The 27,996-nt window shown below is 39.2% G+C and overlaps 1 protein-coding gene across 9 annotated transcripts in view; it reads left to right on the forward strand.

Moving 5' to 3' along the window:
* Positions 1–27,996, forward strand: part of CACNB2 (calcium voltage-gated channel auxiliary subunit beta 2) — a 405,954-nt gene that overhangs the window by 198,667 nt on the left and 179,291 nt on the right. For 2 of the 9 annotated variants that reach the window (XM_015146553.3, XM_077945113.1), the window contains exon 1: positions 249–720. The exons of 6 other annotated variants lie outside the window; for them this stretch is intronic. In XM_015146553.3, the coding sequence (XP_015002039.1) occupies positions 670–720 (51 nt within the window). In that variant the 5' untranslated portion in view covers positions 249–669. Of the gene's footprint in view, positions 1–248; positions 721–26,046; positions 26,155–27,996 lie in introns of those variants that run through there. One more of the 9 variants, XM_077945112.1, reaches the window with a different exon arrangement.

Below are 27,996 nucleotides of genomic sequence, written 5' to 3' on the forward strand. Positions count from 1 at the left end.
TTTTAATTTAAAAAAGTAAATATCTCCAAGTGATACTCATTTGACTGTGAAAAAAATTAGATTTTCCATACACACTGAGAACTTGAAAGGCGATAAAAAAAAGAAAGATCGCTTTCTTGTGTGCAAAAGAGAAAATATTTCTTCAGTGAGTGGGAGTAGAAAAATAGTTTTACTATTATTCCAGACTTTTTCAGGGCAGTAGTTTCTTTGAATGCCAACAGCTTATCCAGTTATGCAACCTATTGTTCTGTTCTGAAGAAAGGATTCTCAAGCAGGGCTGGAGTCCTGGCTGCCCCGAGGGACCTGTCGCATCTGATACTAATGAAGTGTTACTCTACTTTGACAAGTTTGCAGGCGTCCGTCCGTCTTCCAAGCCAGCTGACGTAATTCAGAAGAGTATAAGACCCTCCCACTTGCGTTTGTTCATTGACTTTGATGAGCTCCTCTGCTCTGCCTAAGTGGTTCTGGAACAGAAAGCTGTTGTGATCCAACGAACTTTAGAAAGTCACACTAACTAATACTACACACCCCAAGCCAGCAAGAAGAAGGAAAGCAGTTGCTATGCTGTTCAGCAAAGCAAGACTTGGCTGCCTTTAGCTAGTCCTGAATTTTTGCTCCTGTGAAGAAAATTCCTGCTGGAGTGCTGGGCGCACTTGGAATTGGTCTAGCATGCTTGACAGACGCCTTATAGCTCCTCAAACTAAATACATTATTCCTGGGGTAAGCATACGGGAGAGAAGCCGGCCAGATGCACGGTGTGGTTTAAAGAAAACAGGAATGCATAGAACTGTTGCTGAGCTTGAGCTAAAATCATATTAGTTACTTAACTTTTTAGACTTTCTTATCTTGCCAGAAATGTTGCCATTCACAGTGTTATTACTTTAATGCTGTGGTGATTTAAGCAAGTGAAACTGGAACTCTGGTTTTAAACTGTACCTTACTGAGCTTCATTTAGTAGCTTGGAGAGAGAGTCCAGGTGCAGACAAATTTAGTGGAAAATGGAAATGCTTTTTCCAGCTATAGACCAGCACTTGTCTTGAGTGTCATTCTGACAGCCTAGCCACTGAACTGTTTGTGTGTCTGAGACTTTTCTGTGTAAATCACGATGGTCTGACTTGCTGTGTTGCTGCAAATTAAGATTTTTTTATTCTTCGTCACTTTAGAAATTTTGAATTTAATAAAATACAAACACGAGAGTCTAAAGTTTAAAATACTTAAACATAAAGCTTTGCCACACAAGGACTGACTGACTGGGTCTTCGGATTTGGTTTAGAACTTTTAAAGAAAAGACCATATTATTATTTATTGGTGCCTTTTTAGGAAAGGATGAAAACACGCACAGAAGAATCCTGAACCTAAAACTAAACCAGAGCCTGTAAAAATAAAAATCATGAAGTTAGAAATATTTGTGCTAATAGGACATGAAAATACCATTTTAATTTGTCTAAACATTATTTTAAGTACTTCTTTTGTTTCTAATTGTTCCAAACTATACTAAATTTAGTATAATAGAGAAAAAAAATACTTGCTAGGAAATACCTTTGTGGTCATTTCTTCTGTGTTGTATTGTATAAAACTGGAAACTGAGATACTTTGCTTAATCTATGTGATTTTGATGATTCTTTTATTAGATTTCACTTTAAGTTTTATGAAGATACAGAATTTGACTTCCTGAGTTGGCCCTCATTAAGTATTATATGCAACAATTCTATTTATTTAGGTTCTGACATGGCTGGCAATGTATATACTAATTATCAACGATTTCTGGGCATTAGATACGTCCCACCCACTTATCAAATGCTATTCACATCCAATTTATAAATTATTCAATACCTGTTTGAGTACATCTGGAATTACTTCCTGTAAACTTGCTTGCTTTTTAAGAATACTAACAAACATGAAATAACTGCTATATTTTTCCTGCAGAGGAATTCTATGAATTACAAAAACATGTATAACCTAAAATGCAAATGGCCAAATACATTCCATTGGCCATTTTGAATATTTTCAGCAACAAAACTGATCACAATTATGTCACAGTTATTTAATAAGAATGGCAATGCGTATGATTTTAAATAGTCACAAGGCCAGGTATGGTGGCTCACACCTGTAATCCCAAAAGTTTGGGAGGCCGAGATGGGAGGATGGCTTGAGGCCAGAAGCTAGAGACCAGCCTGGGCAGCATAGCAAGAGCCGTGTCTACAAAAATAATAATAATCACATGAATAATTTATCCTACAATTAATTTTAGACCTGTCTTTAAGTATTATGGGGAATCTGCACAGGGATGTTTATTCTTTTAAATTACTTCTTCCCTAAAAATAGACTTTTTGTTTCCTATGGCCTGGCCACTTCTCATTTTAACTAATAACTATGCTTGAATAGGGCTTATAAATACATGGATTTTTGGATTTTTGAATGGTTAAAGTTTAAAATAACTCTTTATAAAGTTTTTATTCTGTAACCATTCAACACTTTAAATTCAGTCTTTCTCAAAGTTCTCCAATAATGACAGAAATGCTTCTTTCAAGTTTGGACAAGAATATAAATGGAGAGAATTTTTAAAATTATACATATGTATATTTATATATGTATATTTATGTGTGCCTGTGCATTGTGGGATAGGTTTTTAGAATGCTGAATAAACTGTGTGGTCTTTATTTTTGTTCTAATCCCAAGTATGATTTCAGTTTTTATATCAGTTTCAGTTTATTTCAGTACCTTCTAATGCCATTCCAAACCCCAAATGCAGAAAACACATTTAGAAATTACCCATTTAATTCTCATTGTGCATTAAAATGAAATCAATAAACCAATGCAATTTGGTGTAATTACTTTCTACTGCCAAAGGCGAATATATATAGATCAGTCTTACTAGCTTTAAGTGCGCAATTTATTTATGAATCCTGGTATTGTTGCATTGTAAATTTCTTGAACATAGTATCTTTAATAACTGCAATTGAGTGCCATTATTCTTAGACCCAGATGGTCACTTCTTCTCTATTCTTTCTTCCCTTCCTCCAGATAACAATGATCTCTCTGATTTGGGCAGGTTATTATTATTATTATTATTACCCATCATTTTTGTTTTTTCTGACTGTGGGTAAGAGCCAAGTATTTGGATCTAGTCAGACTTGACATTGAATACTAAACCATCTCCTAAATAATGGTGTGATCTGGCAGATTTTGTCTTCTCTGAGCCTCAGTTTCATCATCTGTAAAATTAGGAATAATAATAGCTGTGTTTCAAGATATTTGTGAGAATTTTTTTAAAGATCAGAGTACATACATAGAATATAAGTAGATAGATGGCTTAACATAGTTCCTAGAGTTATTAAGGGAAGGTGTATGCCTTCCTGTATTTTCTGCAGTGGCTAGGAATGAAAGAACTTAGCTCTGAAATCCCAAACTATGATATTTCCGATAGGCAGCAAAGGAAAGCGATTTTTTATTTGCATATTGGAGGACAGGGAGGGATTAAATGTCACCCTTGTGAAGTGTGACTCTTAATTGGAGACCTGTGGGTCAGCTCTCAGAGGGCTGGGAGGAGAAAGCAAATATAGATGCTCTAAAACTGTGTGCAAATATTTCAGTCTCTGCATATGTGAACATTTTCTAGCTTCTGTCAGTTCTCAAAGTGGTCCTCAACTCCTAAGTGGTAATAAATAAATAAATAAATAAATAAATAAATCCTGAATGGACGTAAGCCTGAGAGAACAAGTAAGATGATGGTGATTAAGTATTCTAAGAAGGCTAGTAATTTTGAGTTGATTATTTTTTCTTCCTCTTTACTTTTATATTGCTCAAGCATTTATCAAAAAAAAAAAAAAAAGAGAGAGAGAGAAAGTTAGCATGTGACAAATAATGATCTAAGGCTTCAGGCTTCTACATCACTCTTCAGATAATTTGTATTTAAATGTAAGTATAATGTTCATAAGGCCTGGTGGCTAATGTATGTACATGGAGATGCTGGCTTCAGCATCAAGAGGTGCCATCCTGTTTGATTGTACGTTGCCCCATAAAACGATCAGTTTGTGCAGACAGTCGTTTTGTGCAGTCGCAATCGAGATTTCCAGTTATTTTCATTATTGAAATTGACAACACTTTTTTTTTTTTTTTTAAATGGAGCCTCACTCTGTCGCCCAGGTTGAAGTGCAGTGGCGTGACCTCAGCTCACTGCAGCCTCCACCACCTGGATTCAAGTATTTCTCCTGCCTCAGCCTCCCAAGTAGCTGGGATTACAGGTGTGCGGCACCACCGCCAGCTAATTTTTTTGGATTTTTAGTAGAGACGGGGTTTCACCATGTTGGTCAGGCTGGTCTTGAACTCCTGACCTCAGGTGACCCACCCGCCTCGGCCTCCCAAAGTGCTGGGATTACAGGCGTGAAAGAGAGCTTTATCCTTCAAAGTAATTAAAGTTTTTTACTACTAAAAATAGAAGAAATAGGCCAGGTGCAGTGGCTCATGCCTGTAACAACAACAACCTGGGCAAAAACTCCATCTCAAAATAAAATAAAACAGAAAAGAATGTGGGTGTAGGAATACCCCACAGTCTCACCATGCTGTGGTCAGATATTGTTATGTTGGCATATTGGACTACAGTTCTTTTCTACAAGCATGCATAGTTTTATAGTTTGTATAGTATGTATTCTACAAGCATACATACAGTTTTATAGTTGCAACTGTAGTGTTCAGACAACTGTGGGTTCTGCCTTTTTTCCTTCAACCTTATTTTGAGATCACTGTTTAATCAGCATAATATAACATTGTGCAGATCTGCCATTGATTGTCCAATAAAATGGCCATTTATTGTTGGACTTTTGAATTGATTTTATAATTTTGTTTTTATAGACAAGTCTATAATAACAAATTTGAACATATGGTTTTCAGCTCCATTAAATAACTTATTTGAGATAAATCATCAGATATGGAATTATTTGTACAGTGAGTGGGTTTGAATGTTCTTATAAGTCTCTGGCTATGCCTTTGATAATTCTACCAGTGGACAATGCCAACATTATTCATATACTAATTTTATCACAATGTATGCAGCATTAGGTATTAATGATTGCTTCTCATGTAAATACTTATACAGCATTGTTTTAATTTCTGTTTAGTGGATTATTACTGAAGGTGAATATTTACATATTCTTTGTATTTCTATGCAAATTGTTTCATTAGGCTTCCTGTATTTAGATTAAAAGGTTACTTTTATTTGTTAGATATTAACAGGCTTTCCGTCTCTCGCCTTGGAACTCCCCTCCCTCTGTCTCTGTATGGGGGGAGCTTCTTCCTTCTTTCTTCCCTATTAAACATGCTCTGCTCCCTAAAACAAACAAAAAATGAGTAGCTCCTTACAGAATTAACTGTGGAATAGTTTTTCCCCTATCCAATACTATGCTATCAAAATACTGTCTTTCATATAAATTTATCTTACATTTATATTGTAATACCCTACTGATATCTCTAGAGGCTAGCATGAGGAAAGAGAGTATTCGTGTAATTAGAAATCAACAGATAGACTAGTCACAAGTTTAAACCTCAGTTTCGGAATATGGAGCAAAAACCTTTTGACTTTATTCAGACATCTCACTTATTTTTGACAGAGAGCTAATAACCATTGCGTAGAATAAGGAAAAGGGCACATCTGACCGAAGCACGCTTCATATGAAAAGTGAATTCTGTCTCACCTTTCTGTTCATAGATTTGACATTGTCAGGGACAGCACAAGCCAACATACCATCACGTTTCTGTTGATTCAGGGCTGGCAGGGCCTGGCAGGGACACTGTGCCTTTGTAGCTTCCTGCAGGGCTCCCCCTCCAGTGGTCATTCAGAGATCTTCCACTCTCCTCTTAAGAGTTGGAGAACTGGAACTTTCTTTTATTTTTTTGAGATGGAGTCTTACTCTGTCACCCAGGCTGGAATGCAGTGGCATGATCTTGGCTCACTGCAACCTCCGCCTCCCGGGTTGGAGCAATTCTCCTGCCTCAGCCTCCTGAGTAGCTGGGACTACGGGTGCGTGCCACCACGCCTGGCTAATTTTTGTATTTTTAGTAGAGATGGGGTTTCACCATGTTGGCCAGGCTGGTCTCAAACTCCTGATCTCAAGTTCCGCCTGCCTCAGCTTCCCAAAGTGCTGGGATTACAGGTGTAAGCCACTGAGACCAGCCAGAACTGCAACTTTGTACATGGTTTTTTGCTAAGGGATCTGCTAGCAGTTTGATCTTAATGTAATATCGTGTCATTTGTTAACTCACAAATAGTTGTCACTTTTCCTTAAACCTTTGTTCAGTTACCTAGCTTTGTTAATGTTAGTGGCTTTTTTGGGGGAGTCGGCGGGGGAGCTGGGGGAGGGACAGGGTCTCACTCTGTTGCCCAGGCTGGAGTGCAGTGATACGATCTCAGCACACTGCAACCTCCGCCTCCCAGGCTCAAACCATCATCCCACCTCAGCCTCCCAAGTAGCTGGGACTACAGGCGTGTGCCACCACGCCCGGCTAATTTTTGTATTCTTTGTAGAGACAAGGTTTCACTTTGTTACCCAGGCTGGTCTCAAACTCCTGAGCTCAAGTGATCCACCTGCCTTGATCTTCCAAAGTGCTGGGATTACAGGCATGAGTCACTGCACCTGGCTTGTTAGTGGCTTTTTGGACATCAGAGAAGAGAAAAACCTGACCCATGAAATCACATCTAAGATCTTTAACTGTGCTACCAACGCACAAAACAGACCTGCCGCCATCAGTCAGAAAGGGCCATACTCATTGATAAAAGCGCCCTCTCCACAAAGTCAGTTTCATACCATTCTGTGCCTCCTAATCTTCTTAATAGAAGAAACAGGCTTTGATTTGAAAACATGATAGAATGGACATATCTGACTGCACTGAAAGGACAAGAACAAGATTTTATTCTTTTTTTTTTTTTTTTGAGATGGAGTTTCACTCTGTTGCCCAGGCTGGCAGGTTGGAGTGCCGTGATGAGATCTTGGCTCATGCAACCTCTGTGCCTGGGTGCAAGCAATTCTCCTGCCTCAGTCTCCTGAGTAGCTGGGACTACAGGCACATGCCGCCACACCCGGCTAGTTTTTTTTTTTTTTTTTTTTAGTAGAGACTGTGTTGCCCAGGCTGGTCGCGAACTCCTGAGCTCAGGCAATCCACCCGCCTCGGCCTCCCAAAGTGCTGGGATTATAGGCTTGAGCCACTTCACCCAGCCAAGATTTTATTCTTAATTCTAGCACTGGCTCCTTAGTTTTTGAGCAAGTTGATTAACATCTCTAGGCTTTTTTTTTTTTTTTTTCCTCCTATACAATGAAGGCAATTAATTCTTATCTCTCCACTGCTCTGGGAGGCTGTAAAAGCCTGTAACAGTAATGCAGTATCCTTAAAGCATCTGAGAATAGCTGTTTCTAGTTTTGTCTTTACTTTGAAGCCCGAGTAATTACTTAAGGAATGTACCTTCAATCTTGAGACCACGTTTCTAACAACACAGGTATTTCTGCAAGGCGAAACCTGATGAGCCTGAGCTCCTTTCTGTTGGATCCGGGTTGATGGCTATTTTTGTGACTTCACTTAATCAGATTTAATGGTCAATGTAAACACTTGAAAGGAATTGTTCAAGGCTAAATTCCACATCAGAAGGTTTTGAACATCATGCACAGCTCAGCTTCCAAGTCTTTCACAGTGGACTGTGAATAATTAATGCTGATTTGATATCTGGGCATTCTTTAAAAAAACGCGTATATCCACCCAAATATAACAATATGGAAAAAAGGAGAGCCTCATGATATTGCCCAAAATGTTAATGGCTCACATGTGATACGTGTTGAGTACTATCTAGGTGAAGTTAAATGTAGCCTCTGTTGAGGAAATTGCCACTTACTTGGATAACATAGCAAGATAAAAACACGTTTGCAACCATGTACATTTTGAGGAATCATAAATTTCTGTATTATAGACATAAATATTTAAAGAACTCTCAGGGTAAAAGATCAGTTGAAAATTTGGAAATTGTGGAATTCAGTTCAATTTAGTATACTTATTGAATGACAACAATTAGAGAATAATTTTGTCAACTGTCTCTATAAAATGATTTAATTAAGATATATATGTTTGGCACTGTAGCTAGAATACAGAGGCCCAAGGTGGTTAGATGGGCTAAATTTGAACTCAGAAAAAAGATGAATGGATGGATGGATGGATGGATGGATGGATGGATGGATGGATGGATGGATGGGTAGATAGATAGATAGATCGTTTGTTTGAGACAGAGTCTTGCTCTGTCACCCAGGCTGGAGTGCAGTGGCTGATCTCGGCTCCCTGCAACCTCCACCTCCTGATTCTCCTGCCTCAGCCTCCCGAGTAGCTGGAACTACAGGTGTGCACCACCATGCCCAGTTATTTTTGTGTTTTTAGTAGAGATGGTGTTTCACCAGGTTGGCCAGGCTGGTCTGGAATTCCTGACCTCAGGTGTTCCACCCGCCTTGGCCTCCCAAAGTGCTGAGATTACAGGCGTGAGCCACCGAGCCCAGATAAAAAGTTTATATTTTAAAGAGACCTCAGAACTAGGCCAGGCAAGATGGCTGATGCCTCTAATCCTAGCACTTTGGGAGGCCAAGGCGAGAAGATTGTTTGAGCTCAAGAGTTTGAGACCAGCCTGGGCAACGTATGAGACCCTGTCTCTATAAATATTTTTTAAAAATTAGCCACATGTGGTGGTGTGTGCCCGTGATCCCAGCTCTTTGGGAGGCTGAGGTGAGAGATCACTTGAGCCCCGGACGTTGAGGCTACAGTGAGCTGTGGTCGTGCTTCTGCACTTCAACCCGAGTGACAGAATGAGACCCAGCAGACAGAACAAACAGACCTCAGCCTTTCTTCACTTCTTTGTATTTTATATGAAGGGTGGACATTCACAGGACATTGCAGGAGGTGTATAAGATTCAGAGTTCCCCACACAGCCTCCACTTGACCGCTTTTGTATGACTTTTGAAGGATGTGATGCTGTGGCTGGAACAACTAATTGGTGAAAATGTTGTTGAAACTCGTTTGTTTCAAGAGACCTAAAAATAACCGTTTTCCCGGAGCTCCAGCATACTACAGTGACCAAAGTTAATGGTCACACACAGCATGTGTGAAGAATAATGGGTCCAATTGTTGATGCGGTATCTGCTTTTAGGCTAAGAAAATGTATATTGATTTAATTTCCACAACTGAGTTTGCCTGACTTCTCTGGGACCACTTGCCATTCCAGCAGCGTAAACCTGGCATTCAAAATGCTATTAAAATTGACGACAATCTGCTAGGTGAGACGAGCCAGACACAAGGGGACAAATACGGAATGACCCCACTTATATGAGGGACCTAGAATAGACTAACGGAGACAGAGTCTAGAATGGTGGTTGCCAGGAGTTGGGAGAAGAGGAGAGTGGGGAGTTAGTGTCTAATGGGGGATAGACTTTCAGCTGGGGATGATTTAAAAAATAAAAAATAAAAGGTCCTGGAGATAGAAGATGGTGATGGCTACCCAATAATGTGAATGTATTCAATGCCGTTGAACTGTATGCTTAAAATTGGCTCAAATGGTAAATTGTATGGTATGCATATTTTGTCACAATGCTTAAAATGCAATTTAATAAAAACCCACCTGTATTGCGCATGTATGTTGCATGAGGCCAAATGCTTTATATCTATTATTATTTTTTAATTCCATAACAACTGGGCACGATGGCTCATGCCTGTAATCCCAGCATTTTGGGAGGCCAAGGTGGGTGGATCACAGAGGTCAGGAGTTTGAGACAGTCTGGCCAACGTGGTGAAACCCTGTCTCTACTAAAAATACAAAAAATTAGCCAGGTGTGGTGGCAGGTACCTGTTAATCCCAGCTACTCAGGAGGGTGAGGCAGGAGAATCGCTTGAACCCGGGAGTTGGAGGTTGCAGTGAGTCGAGATCGCACCATTGCACACCAGCCTGGGCAACAAGAGCGAAGCTCAGTCTGAAAAAAATTTTTTTAAATAATAAAATAATAATAATAATTCTCATAACAACCCAGTGAAATAGACACATGATCATCTCTAGTTGGCAGATGAAGAATCACAGCACAGTCAAGTTTGTCACTAGCATGGGGAACCACAGGTGTCAGTGGCAAAAGCAGGAATTGGAAGCAAAAGGGCAGCGTCTTCCGTGCACGTAGCACACGCAGCACTGCCTGTGCTTCCTTGTTGTTTTTGTTTGTTTTGCCTCTGGTGACTGCTCTTTCTTATGGCCCCAGCTGCTAGAGCAGCCGGCGTTCCTTTAGGAGTAGGGCTTTAGGTTCCCTGAATCTTCACCCAGGGGCATCTCCTTCACCTTGAGCCCTGCGGGTCCTGTAGCAGGAGGTGAGATTGCCCGTCAGCCCTCCAGGAGTCCACCAGGCCTGGCAGGCCTTTACGCAGCAGAACAAAAGGCCAGCTGTTTATTTCCTAGGCAGGGTTAATGAAAATCACCCCATGGGTCTGATACCAAGATCATCTTAAAATTAACTTGTGTTTTAAAAACCACTTTTTGTTTGGTCGTTTGGTGGTGGTGGTGGTTTTTGAGACAGGGTCTCGCTCTGTCATCCATGCTGGAGTGCAATGGAGTACAGTCATAGTTCACTGTAGCCTGGTACTCCTGAGCTCAAGCCATCCTCCCATCACAGTTAAAACCCGTGTTTAATCTTCTCTAAACAAGTAACTTTTGTTAACAGAGTTTTCAGTCTTCTAGGAGGATCAATTAGAATTTTTTTTTAATGAGCTGCTTTTTTCTTATTATATGCCAGCTAGTTTTTCAGAAAAGCAATAGCATACAGTCATTCCCACAAGGGAATGTATATAAAAACAAAGTAAATATGTTTCTAAAGACCACCCTTTCTTTTCTTTTTTTTTTTTTTTTTTTTTGCTAAAATGTGTGTTTATAACCAGATTTCTCATCAGGCTTTCTTGGGATCTTTAAAATATGTTTCTTTTGCAAATATAGGTTTAGAACTAAATATATTCTGTATCCCGTCATCTTGTTGTATTACAGATGAGAAGACAATTAATTCTGTGATAAAGTCTCATAAGGCAAGAAAGAAGGTGCTTGGGGAAATTGGACTGTGCTAGAGATCTTTTCTGATTCTGCTATATATAACATATTCAGTGATCTGCGATATACAATGATTACTGTCTCTTTACATTCCTCTACCTATATTTTTTAATTGGGTAAGATGATGAACTGGAAAATGACTTGCTACATCCAGAAATTTCAAAGCATTCTTCAGGATTTTGTTGGAAACACGTGTTATTCTATTGTTACCATTTTCTGCCTTTTTCACTCTACCACGGAAAACCAGATGGTCTGTACAAGCCGAGAGAAATAATTTCCAACCCAGCGTATTTGCATAATTTCCTCTCTGCCCTTAATCTGGAACGAAAGGAAACAATGAATTGAGTTCAACATAATAAACCAGATCAGTTCTTAATTACAGAATTAGGAAAGTTTTTCACATAATTTAAGATTCTTTGGTTGTATTGCTTTCAAAGTTAGAGAAAGTCTCTTTTAAAGTGTGATTTCTATTAGAGGCTTTTTTTCCTGATGAATTCATTGATTCAACAAGTCAAAATGGATGACAGTTTTTGCAAACCAAAGAAAGAGAGTGATGACATTTAAAATACATATATAGACATAGAGAATTTCAAATGTTCTACACTCCTGCTGCTCTCTCAGGGCCTGTTCATAGTCTCCTAAAAAGGATGTTTGACCTGTTTGCAGAGCTCTGACAGATGATATTTTGACAGTCTCTTTCTTCTGTGAGTTCAATGCTATGCCCAAGATGAATAGGCACTCAACTTCTAAAAGTACAATTTAAAAGTACATTTTTGCATACAAGCCAGCCTCTGCTGCATACTTCATTCTTAGCCTTATATAAGAGTAAGATATTTGGTATTCTGATATTCATGTTACCTTTCTGATTGCATGAGTTGAGCGAACTTCTATGCATCACGTCCCATGACACAGGGCTCCTCTGTGAAGCAGGGAAACAGCATGGCATCTGATCCCCTTAATTCTTACAACACCGAGAGAACATAATTGCTTTATCATACAGAGCTATGAAGATAGCACATGTCACCACTGTATGAAAGCTCTTAGGTTGTGGAATTTGGTCTAATGTTATCATGGAAGACTACTGAAATAGGGAACAGTAGGATTGATAAATCGAGAAAGAAAAGAGAAACCAGGAATAATCAGTGAATGATAAGCAAGTAACATGGTTTAAAAGCATTCCAGGAGTTCCATTTTGAAGCACTCTTGCTTGCTTAGTTTTGCTACCCACTTGTTGCTTTGGAAGAGTTTCTATTAATTAGACATCATTTTTCAAATGTGCATACTTAATTGTTATATGAATTACAATGGACTGCATAGGTTTCGTTGCAGAAATGTTTTTCAAGTAATACTTAGAAGAAAAATGCTTCATAGCATTTCATAGTATATGACATTTTTAAGGGAGAATGCTTTACATGTAATATTTAGCACAATTTGGAATTATTAGTATATTGGATTTTCTCATGTTCTGGGCAGATGAAGGAACGTATATGTTTGTATCAATAAAAGCTGTGAATACAATATGTGAGCATATTTTGAATCCATCAAATATATCATCTCTAGTAAAGCTATAAGTTATAGAATACTTTAATAAAGTTTTTTTTCTTATTCATGAAATATTATGTCTGGTAGCGGGAAAATGTGATCTGTTCAGAAAAAGGATAATGAAAGAAATCTTATTTTTTATTAGAGAAATATGATTGCTATACAATATTGTGGCCTACATTTAATTCTACATGTTTTAAAATTAGAACTGGGCTTTAAAAATTTATGATTCTATGCCGGGTGTGGTGACTCACACCTGTAATCCCAGCACTTTGGGAGGCCGAGGCAGGTGGATCACAAGGTCAGGAGTTCGAGACTAGCCTGGTCAAGATGGTGAAATCCCATCTCTACTAAAAATACAAAAATTAGCCGGGCATGGTGGTGGGCACCTGTAATCCCAGCTACTCTGGAGGCTGAGGCATGAGAATCACTTGAACCCGGGAGGCGGAGGTTGCAGTGAGCTGAGATTATGCTGCTGCGCTCTAGCCTGAGCAACAGAGCAAGACTCCTTCTCCAAAAAAAAAAAAGAAAAAATTATGATTCTATATGAAACGTATGTTTGTATGGACTTGTAAAAATCTTAGTTAAGGCCTTCTCAACTGTTTCAACTCTGTAACTTTGTGATATAAACGAACTATGTAAGCATTTCTTTTCTTTACAGTTCACTGATGTATGTTAATTCAGTATAAGGTACACATCAAAGTAAAATTAACCACAAAAGACTTTAATATGAGGGAAAAATAAAGCAAATGCTTGATAAGAGAGAATACAGCATTCCGGGGGTTATGAACTATTAATATTTCTAATTAATGGCAATCCAGTTTGAGAGTATAAATTTGGATTATCAGCCTAGTTCTGAAAAACTTTATACTGCTGTATGGCAGCTGAGGGCTTCCAGTTCATTACTTGTATCTGTTTAGTCTGTTAACTCTGACAAAAGCCATTATCTATTTTTTTGCCCAAAGGCATTATAAGGAAACACTATGAGTAAAGTTTTCTTTCTAGTATAAACAGTAAATCTTACTAGGCATTGAGCAAACTCATATTCTGGTAAATATTTTGAAAATGCTTGGCACTCATTAATACCAGCAAGTGTCTAGCAGTTTGATGAGTACTCGGTGGCATTTAAATGGAATGTATAGTCTGTCAAAAAACTATAGCAGGCCTTAATTAGCTGAGTGACATTGGACAAATCACCCAGAGTCAAATCCCTGAGAGTCAATTTGCTTATCTTTGCATTTGGAGTAATAAGGATGTATGACCCCTATAGACCTCAAGGCTCAAATATAATTTGAAAGTCTTAAAAATAGTAAAACACTGTATGATAATGAAGTATTAATCATTTAACAAACACTTGTTAAGTGTTAGCTCGTTTTTTTTTCCTCCTGACTTGGGCCCTTAAACTGTTTGCCTGTCTTGGGAAGAGTGTCCTTGGTGAGGTCCTATGAGAACTTTCCATTGTGCCTGGTCCCAACCACCACCCAACTCTCCACCCTTCCACCAACTTGTGCTGGCCTTGAAAAGGTCAGAAGGCTGTTGGAAGAGTCCTGGGGAGAGAAACATGGCAGCGGAACCGAAGACAGTTATGGTGGGACCTGGAGAGGAACCAGATGTTGCCCTGGTGTGGTTGATTATGTTGGATGAAGCTGAGATCACAGAAGATGAAGGCTGAAAGGGACGCTCTGGTTATTTTGTTTGTGTTTTGTTGTTTTTGCTTGTGTGTTTGTTTTTCAGTTACAGCTGTAGGGGTGGGGGAACTATCTTTAGAGGAGTCTCAGGACCCAGCATGCTCAACAACAGAGGAGCAGGGACTTATGAGAAGTCCGGCAGAGCAAGCGGTGGGCAGTGGCTTTTCTGGTTCTGAAAATATCTGCATAATCACACAGGGGTCATCAGGGTTCAGAGAATTAAACTAAAGCACGACCACAAAACCATGTGTGGTTTCTTTCTTCAAAGTCACATCTGAAGCTCAATATTACAGGTTGAGCGTTCCAAATCCAAAAATCTGAAATCCAAAACTTTTTGAGTACTTCCATAGGCTAGAGACACCTTTGCTTCCTGATGGTTCAACGTACACAAACTTTGTTTCATGCACAAAATTATTTAAAATATCATGTAAAATTACCTTGAGGCTATATGTATAAAGTATACATGAAACATTCATGAATGTTGTATTTAGACTTGAGTTCCATCCCCAATATAGCTCATTATGTACATACAAATATTCCAAAATCCAAATAAAATTTTAAATCCAAAACACTTTAGTCCCAGGCATTACAGATAAGGGATACTCAGCATGTACACTCTTAGTGTTTCAGGGTGCTTAACATAGTACTTCTATCACTTCTTGTTATTTGAGCTTTCTAGATTTTGGAGTTCTGGATAAGAAGCTTATCTTTCACAAACATTACTTGTAGTTGTTCTTTTCCAGATATAAACCTAGGTAGAAAAAAGTTGTTATAAACAAAAAGAAAAATTTATTGTCCTTTTTTTTTTAAAATGGGGCTTCCATATGTAACTAACGATTTGGTGTTAGTGTTAGCTATGATTTGTTCTCGGGATGATGAATGATAGCACACAAATGATTACAACACTTGAATAGATTGTAGCCTTTATTTAGTTTTTTGATGCAATGGCAGAGCTGCTGCTAACACTCAGTCCTAGTTATAATCACAGAAGTATCTGCCATAAGGCCAGCTGATTAGGTTCTGCAAGTTTGATCTGATTTTTTGTTGTTGTTGTTGTTGTTGTTGAGAGGGAGTCTTGCTCTGTCGCCCAGGCTGGAGTGCAGTGGCACAATCTCGGCTCATTGCAACCTTCGCCTCTGGGGTTCAAGCAGTTCTCTGCCTCAGTCTCCCAAGTAGCTGGGATTATAGGCGTCCACCATGCCTGCCTAATTTTTTTGTATTTTTAGTGGAGACAGGAATTCACCATCTTGGCCAGGCTGGTCTTGAACTCCTAGCCTCATGATCCACCTGCCTCGGTTTCCCAACTGGGGTTACAGGTATGAGCCACCGCGCCCGGCCTCTGATTTTTCTTTCTCCTCTGTAATGTCTGATTCAACTAACATGCAGGTAAAATATGCAAAAACCCCACAATTTTCTGGAAGGTTTCTGTGAGGGTTGCTCCACGGAGACTCTGGCACCCCAAGTCTGCAGCCCCCTGGAGGTCCCAGGAGACCTGGATCTCTACCCACTGCCCTGTGCATTGACACAGCCCTCCCTTCTCGCCTTCCCCACTGTGATACTGCTTACACATCTTGACTCCTTCAAGGATGAAGCGGCCATACGCTGGGCCTCTGCTCCTGCATTTTTTTCTGATGCTTCATTCATGCAACTGTCCCAACTGCCCAGCACCCACTTTGCATCATGCTAATTCTGGGCACCATCAGGAAGCCCACTGCCTGTACCCTGTCCTCTGTCTCTCTCACTTCACCTCATCATCACTGCTTATTTTCCTCACTTTCTCCAACAAGCCAACTTCTTTCCACCTGTCTGGTTTTGCTGGATAATGATGATTATGATGATGATGATGATGATGATGATGATATTATTATTATTATTATTAACCTGGAATGTTCTTCCCTGCCCTTTACTTTGAGCCTAAATGTCTCAGACTGTGGTTCTGCAGAAGAGTTTTCCCTGACTACATTGCACAAAGGAACTTTTCCCATTATTCTCCTCACCCAGTTTGCTTCATATAAATGTAATTATTTGACCAGCAGTTCACATTTTGGACCTCCCCTCTCCTCTCCTCTCCTCTCCCTTCCACTCCCCTCCCCTCCCCTCCCCTTTCTTTTTCCTTCCTTCCTTCCTTCCTTCCTTCCTTCCTTCCTTCCTTCCTTCCTTCCTTCCTTCCTTCTTCCCTCCTTCCTTGTTTTCTCTTTTCTTTTCTTTTCTTCTTCTTCTTTCTTTTTATATTTTTACGACAGCATCTCACTCTGTTGCCCAGGCTAGAGTGCACTGACATGATTGTAGCCTTGTCCTCCAGGGCTCCAGCAATCCTCCCATCTCAGCCCCAATAGCTGGAACCACAGGCACATGCTACCAGACCTGGCTAATTTTTTTTATATTTTGTAGGGATGAGGTTTCCCCATGTTGCCCAGGCTGGTCTCGAACTCCTGGGCTCAAGCGATCCTCCTGCCTCAGCTTCCCAAAGTGCTGGGATTACAGACGTGAGCCACTGTGCCTGGCCCAAACTCAATTTCTTTTACGTGTATTTCAGCACTCCTCCTTTATCATCCTGAAGTGAAATTTATAGTTAATGCAAACAACCAACACACAAATTTCAAAAACCATTTGGGTCAAAATACTGACCAATGAATAAAAATATTTAATTTATTCTCAGGTAGTGTGTATTTCAATGGGTTATTATGCTGGTATAACCACACTAGAAAATGTGAGGAAGCAGTCCCATGGATGAGGCCAGTGCACTTGCAGATTAATGGTGATGTACACCTACAGGTGTGTGGCTATTAATAGTTAACAATTCCTGGTAAATTTCCAAACAAAGTACAGTCTTTCATTGATTGTCACAGTACTTTCATTTCTGGAAAATTCAGTATATTTTACAACTATGCAAAAAAAAAGTCCTCATATCCCAAAAACACTTAGATTCTAGGTTCAGATAATTTTATATTTTTCACCTACATGAATTCCAGCAGGATAGTCAAAGATCGTGAGAGGAAGTGCATATCCATCTTATAATCATGTAGGATTGTTGTGTAAAATGCAGGACATGTATATTCCTAGCCGCTGTGTACAAGCATCTGTAATGCCTCTCAATTGTTGAAACAACCAAAAATCCAGCAATACCTTTCTGGAACACTCCTTTTGGGGATCCACTGGTTTAGACGATAAGCTCCGTAAGCTCCTCCTGCATGGAGGGCACGAATCATGTTTGCCTCATCTATTATAGAAGCCTCAACGTCCAGCACATTGTCGCAGTGCATGGCAAATATTTAAGGAAGGAAGAAAAGAATGAGTGAATGGAAGGGAATATGCAGAAACAGGAAAACACATTCATCCATTCAACTGATTGATTAGAGACTCACTCTGTTACCCAAGCTGGAGGGCAGTGGCATGATCTCAGCTCACTGCAATGTCTGTTTCCCAGGTTCAAGTGTTTCTCCTGTCTCAAGCTTCTGAGTAGCTGGTACCACAGATGCACGCCACCATGCCCCGCTATTTTCTGTATTTTTAGTAGAGACAAGGTTTCACTGTGTTGGCCAGGCTGTTCTCAAACTCCTGGCCTCAAGTGATCCACCCACCTCAGACTCCCAGAGTGCTGGGATTACAGGTGTGAGCCACCATGCCTGGCCCATTTATTCAATTTATAAATGTTTATTGAGCAACTAGCATGTGCCACCTGCTGTTCTAGAACCTAGGAATACAGCAATGAATGAGGGAAATTCCTTCTTTAATGAGCTCTCTCTCTTTCTCTATAGGACTACTTTGTGATTGCAGTATGACATTTGGTTTTCCTATACAGCTACAAGGTGGCTGTACTTGTGACATGCCAAGTTTTTTTTTTTTTAACTCAGAATACTTACCATATAAATAGAACAATGGAGTATGATAGAGAAAGCTGGCTAGGAAATAAAAAGCAGTGGAAGGAATTCAGGTTGATGACAAAGAAGTGTGAATTGTGCTTAAGAAACAAACAATAGAATAAAATGAAAGCCTGAAAATAAATAACTTGGTTATTTATAGATTCCTTGTATCTGTCAATACAGCATCACAGACCAAAACACTTAAATTCAGGGTTTTTTTTTTGTTGTTGTTCTTTTCATAAATAGGGCCATATTAGAAAAACTTTACATGACGTTTTTCTCCTATGCAATCTTTTTTACGTCGCAGTTTCCTGGGAAATCTTATGTCAGTTTAATACAGGCCTGAATTTAACTGGAAAACAGTGACACAAATTGTCATGATGGAAAAGTAACATTTTGGGGGTCTTAATAACCATTGAAATACTGATAGCTATTTTCTTTTTTTTAACTTCTATGTTATTTAGGGACCTATTTTGCAGGCACAACCTTCAACTAAAATAGCTCGTGTCCTTTGAGAAGCCTACCCCCAGAAAATAAATAGATGTGGGAATGATATTTGGAGTTTGTGAGTAACGTTCTTTTTTTTTTTTTTTTTTTGACACAAGGTCTCCTTCTGTCACCCAGGCTAGAGTGCAGTGGCGCCATCTCGGCTCACTGCAATCTCTGCCTCCCAGGTTCAGGTGATTCTCCCACCTCAGCCTCCAGAGTAGCTGGGATTACAGGTGTGTGCCATCATGCCTGGCTAATTTTTTTTATTTTTAGTGGGGATGGGATTTTACCATGTTGACCGGGCTGGTCTTGAATTCCTGACCTCAAATGATCCATCCACCTTGGCCTCCCAAAGTGATAGGATTTTGGGAGCTACCGCACCCAGCCTGGAGTTTATAAGTAATATTCTTTTTTTTTTCTTCTTTTTCATACTTTTAAGTTCTGGAGTACATGTGCAGAACATGCGGTTACATAGGTGTACATGTGCCATGGTGGCTTGCTGCACCCATCAGCCTGTGATCTACATTAGGTATTTCTCCTAATGCTCTCCCTCCCCTCGCCCCCTACCCCCCAACAGTCCCCGGTGTGTGATGTTCTTAAACTGGCATGTTTCTTGGCCACAGCTCTTGAATTATAATTATTGTACTTTGAATTATTTTGATGTTAAGATTAACTTTTATGCTTATGCTTATTGCTGTCGTGAGTGGTACTAAAGAGTCCTGGGTTGTAAATTGAGCCACGAGTGCAAAAAGGAAATTAAACCGTTCTATATTCAAATTAAGCCATAAACATAGGAACTTGACTGTATACTGGGGAGGGCGGGTAAGAACAGTGCAGGAGCATAGGGTGATCCAGCGTCACACAGGGCGGGTGCTCAGGAAAGACATCAATGAACTGCCGATGAATCAACATTGTAAGAACAGGGAAATGAACTTTGAAGTTTCTTTGACATCAGTTATTCCAACAACCTCAGAAACAGGTGCTGCTTCCTCTCTTATATAGAGGAGGAAACTGAGGCACAAAGACTTCAGTTTAGCTTTATTTTAAGAGACAGAGTCTCACTCTGTTGCCTAGGCTGGAGTGCAGTGGAACAATAATAACAGCTTACTGCAGCCTCAAACTCCTCGGCTCAAGCAATCCTCTTGCCTCATCCTCCTGAGTAGCTGGGATTACAGGTGTGCACCACCATACCTGGCTAATTTTATTTTTTGTAAGGATGGAATCTCACTTTGTTGCCTGGGCTGATCTTAAAGTCCTGGCTTCAAGGGATCCTCATGCCTCATCCTCAAATAGTGCTGGGATTACAGGCATGCGCCACTGAGCCCAGCCTTATTTTGTTTTTAAGGCAATATTTATGCTATGTTTCTAATAACTTATCACTCACAAGAGTCCTGTGAGGCAGACCTATTGTTTTCATTTCACAGAGAAGGAAACTGAGGCACAGAACTTTAAGTGGCAGCTTTGATCACGGGGCTGAGATATGGTGGCCACAGGTAGTCATGAGTGAAGAGAGCGGGCTCTGCAGCTTGTCTTCTTAGATGACTTGCTGGCTGTGTATTCCCCTGCATCTGGGGTGTCAGATTAGGCACCTGCTGAGTACACAGCCAGCAAGGAGCAGAACAGGACTGTCTGATTCCAAAATCCATGTCCTTTCCCCTATCCTTAGCTGCAAAACCAGTGATATTCCCTACTCACTGTGGGAGAAGCATGAATGCCTTCCTCATCATCAAAGCCAGGAGATTTTGTCCACAATTCGAATTCCTGCTGACCTTTCTTTTCTGTTCATTGTTCATCCCTCCTTCATCTCATTGTGGTTTTTTTTCCTGCATCCTACTTCTCTCAGCATGACCTCTCATTCTTGTCTGACTTTTCCCCCATCTAGTAAATGTGTATGTTCCCTGAAATTTTATCTTAAACTCTCTTTATTCTTCTATCTGCTTGGAGCACCTGTGTGTTAGCATTCTCCTCTACTTCCTGGGCTCATCCATTACCTTTATGTAGCCATCCTAAAATAGACTTTTCAAAATTTCTACCTATAATCCCAGCAACTGGGGAGGCTGAGGTGGGAGGATCACTTGAGCCCAGGAGTTCAAGACCAGCTGGCAACTTAATGAGACCCTGTCTCTACAAAAAATAAAAAATAAAAAAATAGCTGGGCATGATGGTGCATGCCTGAAGTCCCAGAAACTCGGGAGGCTGAGGCTGGAGAATCGCTTGAACCCAGGAGGTGGAGGCTGCAGTGAGCCGAGATGGTGCCACCACAGAACTCCAGCCTGGGCAACAGAGCAAGACTCTGTCTCAAAAAAAAAAAAAAAATTCCAGTCATATAAGTCCAATTGCTTATTATACATTTCTCCATGGTTGTGTTATTACTGTTATCTTGTCTAAGATAAAATTCTTCTTCTTTTTTTTTTTAAACAGTCTTGCTCTGTTGCCCAGGCTGGAGTACAAGTGGCATGATCTTCGCTCACTGAAACTTCCGCCTTCCGCGTCAAGTGATTCTCCCGTCTCAGCCTCCCAGATAGCTGGGATTACAGGGCATGCCACCATGCCTGGGAAATTTTCATATTTTTAGTAGAGTTGGAGTTTCACCACCTAGGCCAGGCTGGTCTTGAACTCCTGACCTCAAGCAATCTGCCCGCCTCTGCCTCCCAAAGTGCTGGGATTACAAGCGTGAGCCACCACACCCAGCCTAAGATAAAATTCCTAATTGCTATTTCCCAAAACCAACCTCTGTTTCTAACTTCCATATTATTACCGGTACACATTTACCCAGATAAAGGACAATTTGTTTAACAATTAACACTCAGTTTATCTAGCAGTGGTTCACCTAATGACTGAAGCCTCTTTTGAGTGTTTTTGTGTACATGCATGCATCCTGTTCTTTTTAGCCATGTTGTTTTTCTTGTTAAGGACTTCTTAAGCATGCTTATGGAAACATTTTCAACTTAATTTGTATTTCTAAAAAGTCATGATGAATTTTGTTTCAGTTACAGCTATTAAGGGTTATCTAAAGACCCTTTCTTCAAAATGTTTTGTTAGGAGCAATAGATACTTGTAAAATTTATGAAAATTTGACTAGTTTTTTTCTAATTACTTCTTTACATTATGCGATTACTGTTTCCTCATTTTTTTTCCCTCTAAGTGATTATATTAGTATTCTATTTTTGTCATTTTAGAGAATGGACACAGAAGTCACCTTAGGTGAATTGACTCAAAATCATTTAAGTATAAGAAAAATAGCAAAAATGATAACCTGTGAAGTGGATGATCAATTTTTTAAGTCCATAGAATGTTAAAAGTTCATAACAAATATTGCTATAGAAAATGCATGTAGAGGCTGGGCGCCGTGGCTCATGCCTGTAATCCCAGCACTTCAGGAGGTCAGGAATTTGAGACCAGCCTGACCAACATGGTGAAAACCTGTCTCTACCAAAAATGTACAAAAGTGGTGGCACATGCCTGTAGTCCCAGCTACTCGGGAGGCTGAGGCAGGAGAATCACTTGACCCCGGGAGGCGGAGGTTGCAGTGAGCTGAGATCGCAGACACTGCACTCCAGCGTGGGCAACAGAGTGAGACTCCGTTTCAAAAAAAAAACAAACAAAAGAAAGAAAAGAAAATGCATGTAGAATGTTAGGCCGGGCCTTCATTAAGTGAGTTTATTAACTCTGGGCTAATTGGCTCTACCTGTGAACAAAAACTGACCCTGTTGAAGACAGTTTATGCACTTGTCTCTCCTCTTGGTCACATGGACACGTTGCCTCTCCCCCTTCTTCTCTGCTCAGACATCTCAGAAGCTCCTCACTGGCTTTTCTTCCCATGAACAGCACAATAGGTTTCCTAAATAAAGATTTTAACATCCCAGTCCCCTGTGTTAAAATCTGGGATGGCTCATCATTTACAAGATCAATTACAAAAGTGTTAGCCTGGCGTTCCAGGCTCTCAACAGGATGGATGGCTCAGGCTTGGCTTTTCAGACGTAACGCCTACGGTTTCTGTACAAGCACCAAGCAGCAGGTCTACTCACTTGAGGATGTCTTGTACCCAGTCACCCCTGCTTTCTTCCTGGTTCAAATCCTGTCACCCCGTGGGGACTTCTCTGATCCCCACGGAAGCTTCATCCTCTGATCCTCAGTGCCACATGGCATTTGTTGTGCTGGTTATTTCTTGACACGTCTGTCTTATGCTTTCAAAGAGCGTACACTCTCTGAAGGTTCAGCATGAAACTACCAGTACCTTGCATTCCCTTCAGTCTTTTATTCTAGTAAGTTCAAAGCTAGCAGTTCAAAGCTAGTATTTAATAGCATCTTTTAAAAATATGTATGACTAGACAGTGTGGCCAAAGTGTTTGAGCCAGAGGGTCTGAATTCAGGTCTTTGCCTAACATACTCATTATAGCTGTGTGACACTGGGTATAGCACCTAACATCTCTCGACATTGGTTCTTTTTTTCTTTCTTTAAATAGTAAGGATAATAATACCAATCAAATAGGTTTGGTTTAAGAACAAATGGTTTTGGAGAAGTGCATTCTATATCATAAATTGTTTTAATAATGTTAATACTGGCAGTATTTTTATTACTGCTGTTGTGAATAGTAGAGCATTGAAGGCAGTTTAATTTTTTTTTTTTTTTTTTTTTTTTTTTTTTTTTTTTTTTTGAGATGGTGTTTTGCTCGTTGCCTAGGCTGGAGTGCAATGGCACAATCTAAGCTTATAAAACCTCCACCTCCCAGGTTCAAGTGATTCTCCAGCCTTGCCTCCTGAGTAGTTGGGATTATAGGCACCTGCCACCACACCCAGTTAATTTTGTATTTTTAGTAGAGACAGGGATCTCACCATGTTGGCCAGGCTGGTCTTGAACTCCTGACCTCAGGTGATCCACTCGCCTCAGCCTCTGAAAGTACTGGGATTATAGACGTGAGCCACGGTGCCTGGCCTCTACGTGTGTTTTCTATAGCAATATTTGTTATGGAATTTTAACTTTTTTTTTTGAGATAGAGTCTGGCTCTGTCACCCAGGCTGGAGTGCAGTAGCAATATCTTGGCTCACTGTAACTTCCGTCTCCCGGGTTCCAGCGATTCTGCAGCCTCAGCCTCCTGAGTAGCTGTTATTACAGGCGTGCATCACCATGCCTGGCTGATTTTTGTGGTTTCAGTAGAGAAGGGGTTTTACCATGTTAGCCCGGCTGGTCTCGAACTCCTGATCTCGAATGATCCACCCGCCTTGGCCTCCCCAAGTGCTGAGATTACAGGCGTGAGCCACTGCACCCATCTAAGGCAGTTTAATTTTTATTCTGGTCTGGTCTTCTCTTTCTTTCTCCATTTCTCAGCCTCTTCTTTCATTACCTGGCTGTTCTACATCTGTTACCTCTGACGTGCATTTGTTGCCACCATCTCTTTTGTGTGTATCAATTTACTTTCCTCTCCTTGCTTTAGATATCTTTCATCTTCATTCCCAATCTTCCTCTTTCTGCCAAAATGTCATTTTCCATGCGATATTTCTTTCTTCATTATTCTTTAGCTTACTTTCTTGTTAGTATGTGTAATAGGATTTAAAAGTGATAGGAGATTAAATAATTATCATAAAATCCAGAAGTCTATGCAATTTCTCTTGCACTTAGGATAACATTTTTTGCAAGTGCTGTTTTATTTGTAGGCACAGAATTTTGGAATGTTAGTAGTAGAGAGAGGTGTATAAATTAATCTAATCCAATCTACTTGGGTTAAGGATGAAAGTGGATGTCTAGAGAAGTTAAGGCACTTGTCCTGGACCTCAAAGTTAATTACTGATTGAGTTGATAGTTAAGACCGTTTCCTGGGTTCAACTTACTCTTGTCTCATTTTTTGCTAACCACTGTATTGTGTTTCCTGCCCCAGGGTTCGGTTAAGGGAACCATCTGGGAATTAGTTTGTTTTCAGCATGCAATCAAGCTGATTGGCTTTGGACAAGTTATTTACTTACCCCTCTGGCCTTGATATTCTCATCAGAATATGAGAGGACCAGATAGATATTCTTTAAGGCCTCTTTTTAATTTTCAACCTTTCTTCATCCATATTTGATAATTATTTGGTGACGGCCAATTATTTACATATAAAAGCGATTTGGACTGTTACACTCTGTTTGCCTTCACGGTTTATTCCAAATGCCACCCAAGGTTGGCCTTCTTTTGCACATTACTGTATTTTAATCTATACAACCTCTTAAGCTTCTCCAATATTTGTTTAAATTATTTCTAATTAAAACATGATGACTTTCTTGGCAGAAATCCTGTCCTTGTACTACGAGGATGTTTGGCAAGGTTTTTGTTATTTTTTTAAGAGGCTGAAGGAAGATTAAATATTTTGCTGAAATATTTTCTCTGGATTATAATGTTGGGACAGAACAGTGCAACATTCTTAGTGTATACTACCTGAATGTTGAAAAAGAGAGCCTCCGTTCTTCCTTATTTGGAGAACAGTATAGTATTAACCATTCATTGATTTCATTGAATACTTTCTCACAGAAATTATTCACAATGTGAAGCAAACTCAGATCAAGAAAGAAAATAAACGTATAGAAGTATCTTTGTTGAGGATGTAAGAATCTGTCAATTTGGCCTGTGAAGGGTAGGCATTCCAGGAAGTTTCTAAGCCCTCTAACCTCACAAATACTCACATTCCTTTCAAATTCGTAGAAAATCAATCTACCCGTTTAAATAAATGAGAAATAAGTCTTACTTACTTCATTCTGGTTCACTAGGGTTCTTTCCCCATCTACCTGGGTTACTGGAATGTTGGCTGGTTCAACCATTCAAATGTAGGAGCCTTTCCACATCTAGGTCTGTGTCATGTGAGTAAACCACTGAACAGAAACTTGAATGAAATTCTCCTGGCCCAGCACTTTCTTTGGTTTATTTTGCTTTTAGTAATCAATTAATATAGTCCATCAAAGACAGATTTTGGGCTAGGCAAAGTGGCTCACGCCTATAATCCCAGCATTTTGGGAGGCTGAGGTGGATAGATCACTTAAGGTCAGGAGTTCAAGACCAGCCTGGCCAACATGGTGAAACCCCATCTCTAACTAAAAATATAAAAATTAACCAGAAATCACTTGAACTCGGGAGGCAGAGGTTACAGCGAGCAGAGATTGTGCCACCCACTGCACACTCCAACCTGGGCAACAAAGCAAGACTGTCTCCAGAAAAAAAAAAAAAAAGCTGATTTTGGCTATTTATGGAAATTTCAGTCAGTTTGCCAGAGCATCATTTCCTGAAGTGCTTACAAATAGTCATTTTTTGTCTTTTGGTGTCTGAGAGCCTATTTTAAGAGCATTGCCAAGCGTGGGAAACTAGTATCACTATATTCCAGCTGTGGAAAGTGTATCACTGTCATAATGCACTTTAACTTCCTATGAAAGGATTTCTTAGCGGACATGCTAAGAATTTACTTCGAGGTGTGTACGAAACATGTACTACGATGACGATGAGCCTTCTGAAGTGGTAAGAAACGTACACCCATTGACATCTGACATTTTTCATCTTTTTTTTTAACCATTTCCAAGTTTGTTTTTAAACTTTCCACTCAAGTGCTTGCTTTCACTAACAGTAATATAAAACAAATAATGGGTTTTTTTTCCCTTAGGGACTAGCACAAATGTTGAAATACTTTGGGACAAAGTTTGAAATGAACACATTTTATAATTATTTGTTATATGTGGAATTATTTTTTGTGCTTGAACTTAGATTTTAAATAGTTTTCAGTATCTTCAAACGTCTTCTGGAAAGGTATTTTTAAAAGGTTTTATAAGTGTAACTATAGACAATTTAGATTCTTTTTTAAAAAACTTGATTTCCTAGTGAAATTATATCTGTTAAAGACAGTTAAAAGTAATTGAATTGAGAATTGTATATGTTATAAAACTTTGGATCATTTGTGAATACTTAGTAAACTGTTAGTGAAACCTCACTTTAAGAAATGTTTCTCCTAAATATTAAAAAAAAAGTATTTAAATTAAGATTATATAACTAGAATTGTGCATTGTTCTCAAGCCATAAAATTATGTAAAAGTCTACATTTATCAATACATATAGCAAAACTGACAGTAAATGTCAGCTGTTCCTTATATGCAAATAAAAGATGAAGCTAAACTTTAAGAGTTATGGACACATTTTTGAAATTGTAGAAAGCTATATTAAACCATATATTTCATTGAAATAGTATATAATTCAATTCAAATTTAATAATTATGTTTCTGCTTCCTTAATATCTTATTGAATTGTGATGGTAATTTGATCTGATTTTAGAAAGACTTAAGAACTCTAAGTTTGACTGTTAAGAAACAAACCTATATTAAATAATATATTTTGGCTGTCTGGTCATATTCCACTAAAAACGAAATTCCCTTTTTAGGTGCGTTTGGGGGTACAATAGAATGAGATTATTTCACTTTTTGTCATATGACCAGGAGGAAAGAAATTTCTTGAAAAGCAACCGAGCTCTCTCCTGTAAACACAGCAAGCTGAAATCCCACAGCTCCTAATTTGGTGTCTTTATTTCAGTCATTGGAGTAAGATTATGAACAATTGCTATGATTACATTCTGAGAGTTAAACGTTCTCATTAAAAATTTTGAAATGGTCATTTCTACTAATGTGGCCATTATTTTTCTAAAGACGCACTTCTGTCTCTTGTTTTTCACCCTTGGGTCACTGTCAGTATGGAAAAAAACTTTTAAAAGAATAGGATATGACTCCATTCAAGTGTTCCCAGGAACTGAAAGTGATTGCAAAATTATAAGCTTTCAGAATAACACAGAGAAAACTTCTACAAAACAACTAATGCAGAAATGCATCCAATATTTAGGTCTTGCTCTCTATTTTTATTGTCTGCATCGCATGTGGCTTATACAGAATTTTCAAACTATTTAAGAGTTGCATTTAAGCATATGCTACCAAAAAGGAAAAAAGTATTTTGAAGAATGGTGTTAACATTTTAGAGAAAGCATTCCTGAAAATGAGTTCCAGGTTTTGTTATTTTTTTAATAGAGAATGTAAATGTATACAGAAATTATTTCCTAGGATATACTCAAAGGAGTATTTTAGGAATACAAACATTCATTAATTACCCCTCATGTGTTTAAAATATACACCTGTTATATATGATTATGCACAAAAGCCAGTTTTTCATGAATAATTTGTCTTTTTTACATAATTTCAGAAACCATATGCTCTATAATGAAGAAAAAATATTTAAAGTATGTAATCATGTTAAACAGTTACAGCATGAGTCACTATTTAAAAAAAAAAAAGAACCAGTCTGCACGTGACAACAAGAACTTAAAGG

The sequence above is a fragment of the Macaca mulatta genome, chromosome 9, assembly GCF_049350105.2.
Source record: "Macaca mulatta isolate MMU2019108-1 chromosome 9, T2T-MMU8v2.0, whole genome shotgun sequence".
NCBI lineage: Eukaryota > Metazoa > Chordata > Mammalia > Primates > Cercopithecidae > Macaca > Macaca mulatta.